Here is a 14,217-nt window from a genome sequence, read left to right on the forward strand (position 1 = left end):
AAGCATATTTTCTATCATTATTAATGGGTGGGCTCATGCAGAGAAATGCCTCGAAGGGTGAACTCGGCCCGTCACAGAGACTGAAGATGACGCTGTGCCGCAAGGTCCCGTCAGCTGTGAGCGGAGGTCGATCAGCTGTGACACTGACAGCATGAGCGTGGGACTGCGGCTGGAGAAGATGGACGTCTGAAGTTGCAGCCAGTGATCCAGGATGGATGAGTGTATTTGTGTGACTGCAGGGGTGTAGTACAGGAGACAGAGGGGTTGTAGAGGTGCTGCAAGGGCCTAGAAATAGGAATAGGAATAGAAATTCACAGTTGAACAAAGGGATTACACCTTTCTCATCATTATGCATTTGCAATTACAAGATGATGTTTCTAGATTCCAGTACAATTTGGGTAATGGACTTTTTATCATGCATGCAAAGCAAGTAGCTGTTTAGTGGATTCCTCTCTATATATTTCTTACCCTTGCTTCACAAATCATGCAGCTTTATTCCCTCCTCCTTTCTGTTACGGACAGATCAGGCCGGAGACACAAGGAGAATAGTGAGTACTTTATTAATACAAAAAGCGTGGATATAGAACGAGGAGAGAACTACTGTCCTTGGTCTGGAGTTGGCTGAGATCTGGCGAGGAGGGGGAAGTCCAGATGGTAGATCCAACTCGAACCAGGAGACTAGAGTAACACTCACTGTAGACGAGCGACACTCGAACCCAGGAGACGGAGTGGAAGACTCGCGGGAGACGGGAGCTCAACGGGGACTGGAGCTGGAGTGATCACACACGGAAGACTGGAGATACACTGAGACTGGAGCTGAAGTGAACCACACAGATGACAGGAACACGAAGGAGCCAGGGAAGAGGTACTGAATAGCAGTAGCAGAGAATGGGTAGGTTTCAAGTGAAGGGAGTCCAAATTGTTCTAGGAGATAGGTGAACTAGCGTTCTGTCCTCTACCATGAACGAGACCGGACACTGACTGAGGTGAGGAGCTGTGTTATATAGGGAGTAGAGTGGCTGATTATGTGCAGGTGTGCTATGGGTGACAGGTGCTGGGAATCAATAATCAGGTGAGGGAGTGCAGAGTGACGGGGAAAGAACAAGACAGACTGTGACACTTTCTGCCTCTGACTGTCATTGTTGTCTGTATTTCCAACATCATATCTCCAAACTGTTGTATTTAAAGGAGCCGTGTGTAGGATTTAGTCACATCTAGCAGTGAAATTACAGTTTGCAACCTTTAAATACCGCTCGCCTCACCCTCCCCTTCCAAGCTTGTAGGAGAAACTACGGTGGCCACAAAACTTGCAAAAAACGTGAATGTCCCTATCTAGAGCCAGTGTTTGGTTTGTCTGTTCTGGGCTACTGTAGAAACATGGTGATGCAACATGGCAGCCTCCATGGAAGGGGACCTGCTTCCGCTGATATAAACGGTGTATTCTAAGGTAATGAAAACACGATTCTTATTTTCAGGCACACTGGAAGAACTCAGGAATTTTTAGGAAAATCTAGTTTGTTTTCCATGATTACTTTATTTATCCAACGACTTTTCACAGGACCGTACGTGATAGATGTTTCAAGAAGAGCCTGCCTTCAAGGACACTGAGGTCATGTTCTTTTGTTTTATTCTGGGAATTTTAGGGTAAAAAACCCCTCCAAAACTTCAAAATATCTCAAAAAGGTTTTAAGCTTGGGTGAGGTGGAAAAGTTGATGTATCAATAAAAACAAAATTTGTTCAAAGTTTAATGGAAACAAACTTTGCAAATAAGTCATGATGTAGCCTAAAGGCTACATGAAACGTGAATTAAACGGCAGATGAAAACATCAGATCTGTGTGGAGCGATGAGGAGACTCTAACTCTTCCAATTAATATTTGAGAAATGCCATATTTACAATGTTTTCTACTTTCCCCCCACCCTTTGAGGTTTGACCTTTTGACTAGCCTCTTTCAATTACTGTATCTCCTTGCGCCCACTTCTTCTGCAATGTATAACGGCATCTGACTGGAGAATTAGCGCCACCTACTGCTTATGCATAAATTCGCATTTCCTTTAAAAAAATGCGCTAAATTTGGTTAGAAACCTGGTTACTGACATCACAAAAGATTCACGAGGTTACACAACAAGTAATTAGTGGTCCTGTAATTTACAGCATCTTTAAAGCACATTAGTCCATCTCCAGCAGCCTGACAGGCGTGTTAACACACTGCCTCCTGGGACACGCGGTCTGGAGTTGTAAATGGGGGGGGTAGCTCTCCTGCTGGAGGAGTGCACAGAGAAAAGCGCAGTCCGATGGGGCGTCAGCAGCGGTGTGGCTCACCTCACACATGCAGAAACACACACACAGCCTCGCTTTCTTCACTCAAACCTTAAAAGATTTACGAAGGAGTTTTGAGTATCGAGGAGTCTTGAATAAGAACAGACAGAATGGATGCTTCACAGCTGTTCTTTCTACTGCTGTTCCACGGATATCTGTCAAAAGTAAGTAGGCTATCCTTTGTCTACTTTAGCAATATTTTTATTTCATTTTAAAAGGAAAGCTGTCGTTTATGGTTTGTAATGAAGAGCCAGTTCACTAAAGCCATGGCTAACCCGCATAAAATGAGTTTTTATATAGCCTACATTACGCCACTTTGATCACTGTGCGCGCAGGAGCGCGATAAACCTTTCATACAGCCACATTTAGATGAGTTTGGAAATCCTGATTCAGCTTGTTTTACGCGCTAATGGCTGTGTGTTTTATGATCGACAATACATTTTGCTTTTTCCAAAATTCTTTGATTTGGATATATCTATCTAGCTTGCAGTTACTGACACAATGTAAAAAGTGTTTTGCCCCTTAGTATTTATATCGATATACCTATCTTAACCACCTGAACTTTCCTAGTAAATTTGAATAATCTGGCCATTTAACCTATTTTACTCGCCATTTTTCTGTTATTGTGTTTTAGGATGACCTCAAATTACGGGGTACATCTCCTCATAAGACATCTGACCTTATGAATTCACAAACTGAATTCAATATCTGTCAGCTGAGTCATTAGTTGTAAACCTCAAGTTTCTTCAACAGCTGGCAACAAGACCAGACTGTGCTTCACCGCCTACACAGAATCAAATCAGTTCAAATAAGATTGTTCAGACTGAGGTCACATTGCCACAAACCAGATATGCAACAGATTTATGACCACAAATATGACAGTGGCCAAAATCAGAATTGAAATTGTTGGATTTTCTTTTCACATTGTCATTAAATGTGAGTTTGGCAACTTTTACCTGTAGTCTGAAGTCGGTCAACAACTGTTTTTTACTTGCTTTGTGAATGATTACCATAAAGGCCAGTAAAGAGCTCAATTTGAATGAGAATCTGATGGTTGATCAGAAGCCTTTTCAGTTGGAACAAAGTATATTTATATTATGGTATTACTGAAGGTAATATTGTTCTATATATTTAATTTAATACACACACCACTGTAAATTAGTATGATGGATGAATGCATCTAAGCACATATACCATCCACTAAAATATTTACAAGTACTGACATCTCATAAACAACAGGGAACAATTTTCTCCCATGAGGACATGTATAGTAATTTAACTGGTCTAAATTCCTGATTTTTCGACATATTTCTCTCTGGTGGAAAGATGATTGGAGGGAAAGACTTTGAGCATTGCGACATGGTAATAATAATTTTGACAGCTGTGAAGTGTGCACGTGAGGGTGCTAGATGTATAGGCTTTCCTGTATCTATGTTTTTAATGTGTATCTTGGGAAATAAATTAACAACTAGTTAATTTACACCTAGTAGCATGATAACAAAATCTGTTGGTCTGTTCCCAAGTTGCCTTGGGAGTTTGGTCTTTTCATTAGGCTTGTTAAGAACAAGTGTCATCTACAGTTATGTCTTATTTTTCAGAGTTGTTTTATCTCTATTAAGAAATGTCAGGAGTGCTCTGCTGCTGTTCCTCTCACTGCACACAATTCCTGACAAGGATTTACTTGTGCGTCGTATCTCTTACAAGTATCAGAGTAATTTCAGTGATCAGGAGTGACAATGCTTTTTTGGTACAATTTCAGGAATATGTGGAAGAAAATCGGAAAAGAAGTTGATTCCAAGAAGCTAGTAATTTGACATTCAGCATGGCTTCCTTTAATGTCTGTCAGTGAAGCTCATTCCAGGCAGAAAAGACTGTGAACATCCAAGTGATTGTGTGAAAATGTCTTCCTCCTCACCTCTGACAACTCTAAGATGTCTGGCCCACCCCGAGGCTTTAAAAGATCAGATATGTCATTTGTTGACATATTTTAGTGGCTCTTATAGGTGTGGAAAACATTTGCTGGTTTGCTGTTTGTGCTCCTTTTGTGTCCTTTTCACAGTCCTAGACGGCTGCTTTACAATAACATACCCTGACATGTTTCATCAATATATCTAGTGAGGCAATGTGGTGTTGAGGGGAGCGCAGAAAATCCCATAAGTGGTTAAAAGTGCATGTTAGTGGCTGGATGTCACAGTTATTGGTTTAACACAATGCAGATGGGAGAAGAGGACATTGGAAAGGAGTATGGGGGTGATAATGACTAATGACTTCCTGCCTATTTCCAAACATTAAACCACATGATAAAATAAACTTGGTTGCACCAATCAAAACTTAAGAAATTGTCTTAGTTAGTAAACATTTTAGTAATATGTATAGCAGTTTGTAGAAAAAACATTACCATCATAAAAGCAATCTACTATGTAAACACAAATTTAATGTAGCATCACGAGCTGTAACATAACTGACAAAAATAACCGTTAAAGGGAGATAAATGATATATTAACCTTAACTGTCAATCTTTTGTAAATATAGGTTTTTCAGAGTTATAGTACTCATGCAGTTTAACATCCAATATGCTTTTGCCATTACGTTTTGTAATTTGATGTATGTTGTTATTTTTGTGAAATATAATTCAAATTCTTGGTTTACATCATTACTAAACAGCATTTTATCAATTGTCAGGTCAAATGTGTTGACCATAATCCATATCTCTTTTTCTCTTTACTCTCTAAACGGGTCATATATTAGCAGGCTGACAGTCAGCTGTACCTGGCAGTTACTTGTAACTGTGTAAATATTTAGTAACAACTCTCTTCGTAAGAACTAGTTTGTGTTTTGCAACCTGTTTTAATTTAGTAATGTAAATCTCCACTTACTAAATTACACTTACGTTATAACAAGGCTAGGTTTGAACTTACGCGCCCAGAGAGAAATAGTTCCAGCACTTATAACTCCCTGTTTGTTTGTGCACAGATTAAACAAACAAGATATAACATGTCAGTTAGTAAGCTTTATAGGTGCTGGTTTGCATATGTTTGAACTTTGGACAGAGGCTAGCTGTTTCCCCCTGCTTCCAGGCTTAATGCTAAGTTAAGCTAATTGACTAGCATAATAGTTAATGCACAGACTTGAGAATGGTATTGATCTTCTCGTCCAGAACAATTTACAATTCTGCTCAATATTTACACACTTGCCGCACAGACTGATTGTCAAGCTGACTGTTTGTTTGGCTGGAAAAGTGTTTAATCTTTAAATCGTGTCCAATGCACACACTTTGCTTACTGGCTAATCAACCCCAAGTGAAACAGCATGAGGTGATGGCTGAAGAGGTACGCATGATGTACATGTTGCTCTCCAGTGAAGTGTAGGATGGGGATAAACACATTACTCTGCATTGTGAGCCCACCAATAGACACAAGCTTCTCCTTTCATTTTCCTGTAAGCTCTCCTCATTTTTAATTTGATCGTTGTCTTATACTCAAACAAGGCAAGACCGGCGGCCATTTGAAATGACAACAATCACTAAAAACGTGAAGCAACAACCTGGCAGCCCCCATGATGAGCTCTGTGCTAACAAGCTATCAGAGCTGGCAGGTATTTATGTGATGTTTTGCTCACGGACACACTGTGTGTATGCTTTGCAGAGGTCCACTTATCATCTGCATAGTTTGGAAATTACATTTTGATCAATTGCCCACTACATCATTTCCATGGCTGTCCAAAGTGTAGATATTATAGGTAAGTTTTCAGCGTCTCAAACTGGCAGACTTTTAAATTTTTTTAAATCCGCATTTTGAGCTTGAGCATAGATCACTGCCAGGACCCTTCCCCTTGTATCTTCATAGATGAGGAAATGTACCCCAAATTCAGCCACTTCCATAAATCACATACTTTGAACTGTGATGATTATTTTTACTTCTGCCAAGGAGGTTATGTTTTCAGTTTGTTTGTCTGTCTGTCTGTCAGCATGATCACGGATTTTCATGAAACTTGGTTGAAGCCAAGGAGGAACCTATATTTTGGAGCAGATCTGAATCACGGGGTGGATGCACAAATAATTTTTCACCTTTGTTAACATTGCGAGATAGGTCAATTGTGAGCTAAGATTATGAGGCTTCAGCTAGGCACAACCATATTTTGACATACTGTAATTCTAATTGTTTTGGAAATATATCCAAACATATATAGTGATTGTGCTTGTAGATTTACATATCATAGAAGACTGGACTATTGACCTCTGCGAAGGTCTGGTGTCCTTTTGGTGTTATCACTGTTTTCCCTCTTTGTGTATTCTGGGTTTATTCACAATATACCGGGTTATACATGAACTGAGAAACTACCTCCATGCAATGAAGAGAGCTTGATCCCAGTGTTTGTGCAGCATTAATGGTTTTTGGGAAACGTCAGGTTTGTTGCCACTGGTTTGCATTTCCCAAAAGCCAGAAGAAACAAAAACAACACACCACTTTCATATCGAATTAAACTGAAAATCTGGGTTGTTAGCTAGTTTTTCTAGTTTAGAAAAAACCCCACAGCATGTGCCTTCATTTTAAGATTTCTGAATTTAAATGCTCCACTAGAAGCACAAAGCAGAATAGGCCTTTTTCATAGAAGACAGTTTGACTTGTCAAACGAAAAGCACAGGTGTTACTAATAATATTAACTATGGCTCCTTTCTAGTCAGGTGTCCCAAGTCATGACAGTGTGACAGTGAACCAGCATTCACAATAGCAGGAACCTAAAACTGAAACAGCTAAATGGAACTGAGCCATCATTCATTTTATTATTTACACCTGTGCTTTTCCTATTGTGACAAAATGTCTTCAGTGAAAAAGCCTGTTTTTATGTTGTTGTTTTTTTCTTGCCACTAGGAGGCTGCAGAACAAGCTGAAAACAACACATTGACATTTTATTTCCTTATAAAGTTGACATGGCCATGTTAGGAAACAATTGCTTATCGTCCAGTAAACATGGAAAAATGTTAGCATTTATTATATTATGTGTAAGTGTTTCTGGCCATCTGTCGAATGTAAGTCCAATATTGACTCTCCTTTTAGCCCTGTTTTTGGTCTCCACACCTATCACCATCTCTTTAGCCTCTAAATGCTCCACTATGTTCACCAGCTAGTTGCTAACTTTGTCTGCTGTTTGCAGTGCAGTTTTAATTTAGGATTACCGTGCTGATGTTAAATCATATTGCTCACTGACATAACTCCCATAGACCAGGTTGTACGGGTCGTAGAATATAATATTCTGTTTTAAGTTCACTGCGATAAAGTATTATCTTCCCCTCTGAGGGGCTTTTGGACGCAAAACCTAAGTGCTCCATTGTTATATTGCCCGACACTCAATTCCATGCTATTTAAAAATAAGGTTAAATAGTGGTCTGACCAACATGACATTTCCTCCTTCGTCTATGTTGCTGTGCACAGATAATGTTAGCAGTTTAATTTCATGCCTCCCAGCCAGTGCTGCTGCTATTACTTCTGGAAATGTTGGATTTTCAGCTGTAATCGGTTGCAGGCAAAAACTCCTTTGAGCAAAGTTCTGTGGATTGTGATAGTGTCACGATGACCTCATCCATGGGGGAGAGTGAGTTAGGCAATGACTGAGTGCTCAGAGAAGGCTGTGTGGAGAGGCGATAGTAAATAACATGGAGGTATTACATAGTTTGTACTGTATGTACTGATTTTTTTCCATATTTTCTATCAATGTCCTTGTTCTTGATGCAGTGTTGTTTTGATGCTTACAAGTCAGCAGTAGCTTATTTGGCTGATGATGATTAATAAACTTGGCTATAGCAGCACAGTAGTGTTTTAGAAAATCTGTCACCTTCACCTTGAGCCAAATCTTTAAAGCCCCTATGTGTAGGATTTAAAGGTCCCCTCCAGACATGTTTTTGAGCACACAAGGAAAGGGAGAGAGATGTAGCTGGAGTTTTAGGAGCATATGAAAATACTCTGCTTGGAATAATAACTTGGTCTGACATGGTTTACACAAAAAAGTTCAATTACCTAATTAGAAATTCTTCAAATTACATCTACTCCTCCTTCGTCATTAAAATATCCAGAATCGATGAATATGCAAATATTGTCCATTTCAAAAGTTTAACTACTGGACACAAGATGTCTCCTTCACTGAAAAGTCTGTTCTTAATCAATGTGCACTGGAGGTTTCAAGTTTCCACATCACACTTGTGTCAGTTGTATATTGGACCATGATTGACAAAATCGTGCTGGTACATATACGTTTAAGGTGAGCGCAGAGAAACTTCAGCAGATGAATGTGAAAACAGACTTCTTGTGTCAAACTCTGCACATACATCATTGAACACAGTGAAGCTCAAACATCCAAGAGAAGTACAGTAACAATTTGCAAAACACATTTTTGAGTGGAGGGGGACTTTTTGTAATGGTCATACATAATGGCTTTGGGAGGCAACGCCAGTTTATTCTGCTGATATTATATGCGTCATCTTGAAGGGCAATGACAAACATTGACAAACAGTATTTTGTCATTTAGTTCGGAAGGCTTGTTGGCCCCCACCAGTTGTGACTTGTAAGCAGATCATAGACTCCGCCAATTTTCATCAGAATTGCCTCATTTTCTACAAAACTTGTGAAATCGGAATAATTTGAATAATCCTATAGCCACATACGTTTCGGCACATTGTGGCTTTAACTGGACCATTAGAAAAAAATCCAGCCGTAAAGACTTTGTGTTTTAATTGTTTTCTATATCTTTGATGGCTGTGCTTATATCAGATTTGACCTGAAAGGAACTCACCGACTTCTCCAGTTTTTACCAGGATGGTCTCATTATTTTTTACACACAACAACCCTTTAAAAATCCTATAATCTTACCAATACCTACGCATTACGGATGACTCTTCCCTGATATTTCATGAACACTCTCTGCCTCGTGCTGACTTCTTCTCTCTCTCTTCAGCTCCACTGACCTTCTCTAGCTACTCGCTGCTCGTCTTACACATTTTCATTGACCCACCAGCTCTCCGCCAGCGGCTGTCAGCCTGCATTTTTCAGCCTTTGTTGACACAGATGAACAATCGCAGTAGATTACTCAGTGGCTCCCTTCTCCACTTCCTAATCCATTTGCATGATAGCATCTATTTGCCAGGCAAGAGGGAGCTCTGTGTGGATTTCAGACATAGAGAACATTTCTGTGTATTTACTGTATTATTAGCTGGGGGTTTATTCTAGTAGGAAAACATTGCATGAAAGGCCATGGCTGCAGGAATGTGATGAAGGAAAATGTTAACTAAAATATTAACTTGTCCACCCGCCTCAGCCTCACTGAATATGAATTCTTTCAGTGCCTAATTGCAGTGTGATGGAAGTATATATGATTCTTGACACCTAAATGTGCTTTCTGCCTCTCCCACAGGTGTTATCGGTGCAGATGTGTGATGTGGTGAACGAGATCGAGCTGGAGAAAGAGCGCTGTGAGAATAGCACCTTTGGGAACGTCACTTCAGGTCATTCATGAAAACATATTTTCCTCTCTCTGAATGTTTAGGGTGTGCAGGAGGCTATTCACAGGAAATGGGAAACAGTGTGAGTAAATAAATAAGGTAATACAGTGTGGGAGCCCATAGATAAAGCACTATTATAGCAGGCAGAAATACAGGCCAGAGTTTTTGCAGAGACATAGTTGAATTATTCTGACTTTTCCTCAGACAACTCTTTCAATCATGTCTCAGTTCAAGGTAAAGTAACCATATTGTGGTCAGAGTTGTAGGATGGTAACAGCCTCAAAAATGCAATTAATCCACACATTTGAAAATCAACCAAAATGTGGTGGTGGTGTGTTTGGCCTTTTTATTTTCCCCACCGTTTAGGTCAGATTACCTCAAGTCTGACCCCGTCAGCCGCTCTGTAGCAGAGGTTAAATTTACAAACCAGGAGACTCCAGTTTTAACTCCCCAGAACAGCACTGGGAGTTTTTATTTGCATTGCTGACAACATTTATACTATTACTTATTATTATTATTATTATTATTATTATTATTATTATTATTATAGCCTATGAATGTAGGCCATACACAAGTTTGATATCGACACAGGTGTTTTCACTTTTCGTGCCTAATAAGACCTCTTCTCAGGACTGTGTGCTTGATTGACATCTCCCAACTCTTTTGTTAGTTTTGTTGCACCTTAGGGTAGGATTGTCCCACTTTAGGGTGGGACAAATTACACCTTCACCATTTTTATCACTAGACGGATTTGGAGTGACCTCTGTCATGTCCAAAATCACTCCCTTGTTGGCTCATACACCCATGGAAATACTTAATGATAACATGACACAATGAAGTGAGAGCTGAACACCCTCGGGCTCACCCCCTATGTCTGTGGGAGTAAGTAAATAAATAATGTATATACAGAGTCTGACCTCTGAATGAAGAGTATGCGATATAATATGAATATGGAGCTCGGTTGAAAAATACGTCCATGCCCTTCCTCCTTCCAATGACTTTACGAACACAGTGAAAAACTGTGCTATCTTCATTTGGTCTCATTTTAATAAAAAAATCACTGCACATGCTGTACATACTGCATTGTGCATTGAGTTAATATATATGAACTGCGTGCGTGGAAACAGCTTTGCTCCTTATCTCTGCAATGACTCTCATTTCTCTACTTTCATATCTTGCTTCCTCAACAGGAAGTTAGTGGAAGCTGCTCTCACAGGCCACATCCCTAATAAATGAATTGTATTGCAGTGTGTGCATTTGTGTGAAACCATACGTTCACACCCTATGGTTATGCAACATATTATAGAGATTGTCCAATGGTTCCAAGATGCATCTCCCGGATGCACTGGGATGCATCATCAGTGATGTTCCTGGGATCATGGGGAGTTTTGGGTCTTTCAACATGAGACCCCTTCGCCCAGGTGACCCAACCAGGGTTAATCAAGTCTTGGCTTGCATCTTAGCAGCAACAAGCCACGGGCCTGTCCTCTTTATCCAAAGCCACTTGCTCTGGTGATTCCAAGCCCAGTTAGAGCTTTGCAGAGTGAGCGCCCTGCAAACCCCCTTTAGCCCACTTCAATCGGCTCACAGAGAGCCCACCAGCCTGGGCTTCTGCACCGCTCCACCAGCTCCTGGTATTTGGCATGCTTCCTCTTGTGAGCCTCCTCCATGTGTTCTTCCCAGGACACTGTCAGTTCCCACATGATCACCTGCCTGGTGGAATCTGAGAAGATGATCATGTCTGGGCGAAGTGTTGCCTTGAGCACCTGGTCATGCGCCAGCGGTAGCGATGTCAGAGGAGACAAAACAACCAGTGATAGTGGTGGTGCAGGTTTCTCTTTTTAGCCACATGCTAGTAGAATCCAAAGGAAGCAAGATTGAGAATTAAGAGGACTCAAAGCTTAAACGAAATAAGATTAAAGAGTTAAAAAGTTTTCTGAGCTATTGCAATTACCCTTTCAAAAATAATTGGATAGATGGAAATACACAACAGCTACAAAAAAGAAGTAGTTTCTGAAAGTGTAGTCTATTTTGGAGATACGAGGACAAAGACCACAAGGGAGTTGACTACCTGATTGTGTATTGATTGTTCAATACATCAATCAATACAATACATTTTTTCATATCTTTCCAACCAGCCACCACAGATGTGAATGACTAAATGTCTTCAAATTGGATTTAAAGAGATTTTTGTTTGTGTTCCTATGTGTATCTTACTTGTGATAAAATGTTTGCAGCATTTAAAGAATACGATTTTATTTGATAAAATCGAAAGAATGAAGATGGATAAAGTCAGAATGTTGTACCGATGATACCACCATATCTATAATAATCTATCTCTGAATTAAAACTGAAAAATACTGCTGCTAAAATCATTTCTGTTTACATTGGTCTTTTATTAGAATTGCACCTTGCAGTCACTGCACAGCATTGATTGTGTCAGGGGTGTCATGTTAAGCACATGATTTAATTTCGCCATTGTGGCATGTGTGTGTGCGCGTGTCACTATATAAGTGATGCCCTGTTAATGGTATTGTCTCCTCCTGGCAGGTTGCCAAGGCATGTGGGATATCATCGCCTGTTGGCCTTCAGCCAGCATCGGAGAGGTGGTTACAATAACCTGCCCCACTTACTTCAGTTACTTCAGTGACCAGCACAAAGGTAAACACATCTTCCTTCAGTTAATTTAAATACAACATGCATAAAATATATATTTTTTGGTTATATGTTTAGTTTCCATTTCATGTTCATCCTCAAAACTGTAATTTCTATCATCATTTATTTATCAAAAGTGGATAAATGTGCTAGTAAAATCATTTCAAACTTACATTTTTAGCTTGAGAACAAGAAAATTACAATGTTCTTTAAAAATAATTAAAAATAATTGGAGTATTTACATAATTTAGTCATGCTGTATCAGTGGAATAATTTATCTGAGGGCAACAAAAAGCCTACAGGTGTTCAAACAGGACTTTGTGCTGTCATTTTGACATTAGATCAGGGCTGGCTAACACATTTATATATTTTCATTTATTCACATTTTCTCCATCTTTGAGCATTTTGATATTTAAGTGTATTTGCATACAGACAAGCCTTTGGGTAGATATTGAAGATGAAATGTGTTGCTTGCATGCAAATGGCCATTTAAAGTCATCAAACTGGTGGTTTTCCCATCATCTCCTGAGGACATCGGAAAATTATTCAAAACCCTGCAGAAAGCCCAAGGCAAACAACTCGCAGGAAACTGGATATTGATTCACGAGACTCATAAAGAGCATCGTTACATCGTTATTTACAAGACTGATCTGCAAAATGTCAGAACTTTTTAAATTTGTGTAATTTTCCTATCATTTTGAAAAGCAAGAGGAATAGACTGCCCTCCTACTCTTCTCTACCAGCTCTGGAAAAAAACTTTATCCACACTAGTGCTGACCCTGTGAACTAGCTGTTTCATATAGATATTTGGGGTTCTCCAGGTACCTCAAAACCAGGATAAGAGTTAATCCAGGTTACTGTAAACAGTACGTGGCCCTTACATGAGCTAAATGAAAGACCAGATTTAAAAAGCGCATGTAAACTCAGTCACAGATTACAGCCAGGGTCTAAGAAAACAAGGAGGGATCCAGCTCATCCTTTAACCTTTATTTTGGAACAAGTACAGACAAAGAGTTGGGAGGGAGAGAGGTGATGCACTAACCTAAGATAAGAAAGAGAAACATCCCCAAATGTTTGTGTTTTCTTGAATCACCTTTTGTCTCTCTCTACCAGGAGCCTCTTCAGCTCTCTGTTACTTCATTAACAGGGTTTAATTTTCTTCCTGAGCCATTACCAAGAATAATCATCTTAATGTTCCTATTCAACATGTCTTTTTACAATCTTGTCTTGCTTGTCCGATTCTGAGCCCCTTTTTTGGATGCATTTCTTCCATTTGCTTCCCTTTCTTTCAAAACCTTGTGTCCTTGTCACAGGGACTTATTTTCTTGTTTAGCGTAACTCAACAGCCTCCATTCTCGACTCTGTAGTGAATGAAAGAAATTCCAGTGATATATGCTTGGTGTTCAAGTGTTGTATAAGTATAAGTTGTGAGAACACGGTTGCTAGGTTACTGATAAATGGACATTGCCTTGTTTCCTTCTTATAAATGGTGAATGATTTCTTTCATCTGCATTTCAATAGAATATTAGGGATGAGAAGGGGGCAGACAATACAAGTAATCATTAAGAACTTTTTAAAGTAATTTCCATGGGCTCCAACATTTTTAAACCCATCGTCACCACTTGTTAACTGAATAACACATTAGTGCATCATTCAAATTAATTATGAACTGGGTAAACATGACCACATGTGAAGGCACTCTTTAACCTTTTTAAAAAAAAAAAGTAGAATTAAGATCCCTCAATTTCCAG

At 39.5% G+C, this 14,217-nt stretch overlaps 1 protein-coding gene across 3 annotated transcripts in view; it reads left to right on the forward strand.

Moving 5' to 3' along the window:
• Nucleotides 1-905: 905 nt before the first annotated feature.
• Nucleotides 906-14,217, forward strand: part of vipr1b (vasoactive intestinal peptide receptor 1b) — a 50,450-nt gene continuing 37,138 nt past the window's right edge. The window contains exons 1-4 of one of the 3 annotated variants that reach the window (XM_044175776.1): nt 906-1,447; nt 1,559-1,609; nt 9,724-9,814; nt 12,362-12,472. In XM_044175776.1, the coding sequence (XP_044031711.1) occupies nt 1,574-1,609; nt 9,724-9,814; nt 12,362-12,472 (238 nt within the window). In that variant the 5' untranslated portion in view covers nt 906-1,447; nt 1,559-1,573. Of the gene's footprint in view, nt 1,448-1,558; nt 1,610-2,179; nt 2,484-9,723; nt 9,815-12,361; nt 12,473-14,217 lie in introns of those variants that run through there. The other 2 variants (XM_044175775.1, XM_044175777.1) reach the window with 2 other exon arrangements.

The sequence above is a fragment of the Siniperca chuatsi genome, linkage group LG19 (genome assembly GCF_020085105.1).
Source record: "Siniperca chuatsi isolate FFG_IHB_CAS linkage group LG19, ASM2008510v1, whole genome shotgun sequence".
NCBI classification, from domain to species: domain Eukaryota; kingdom Metazoa; phylum Chordata; class Actinopteri; order Centrarchiformes; family Sinipercidae; genus Siniperca; species Siniperca chuatsi.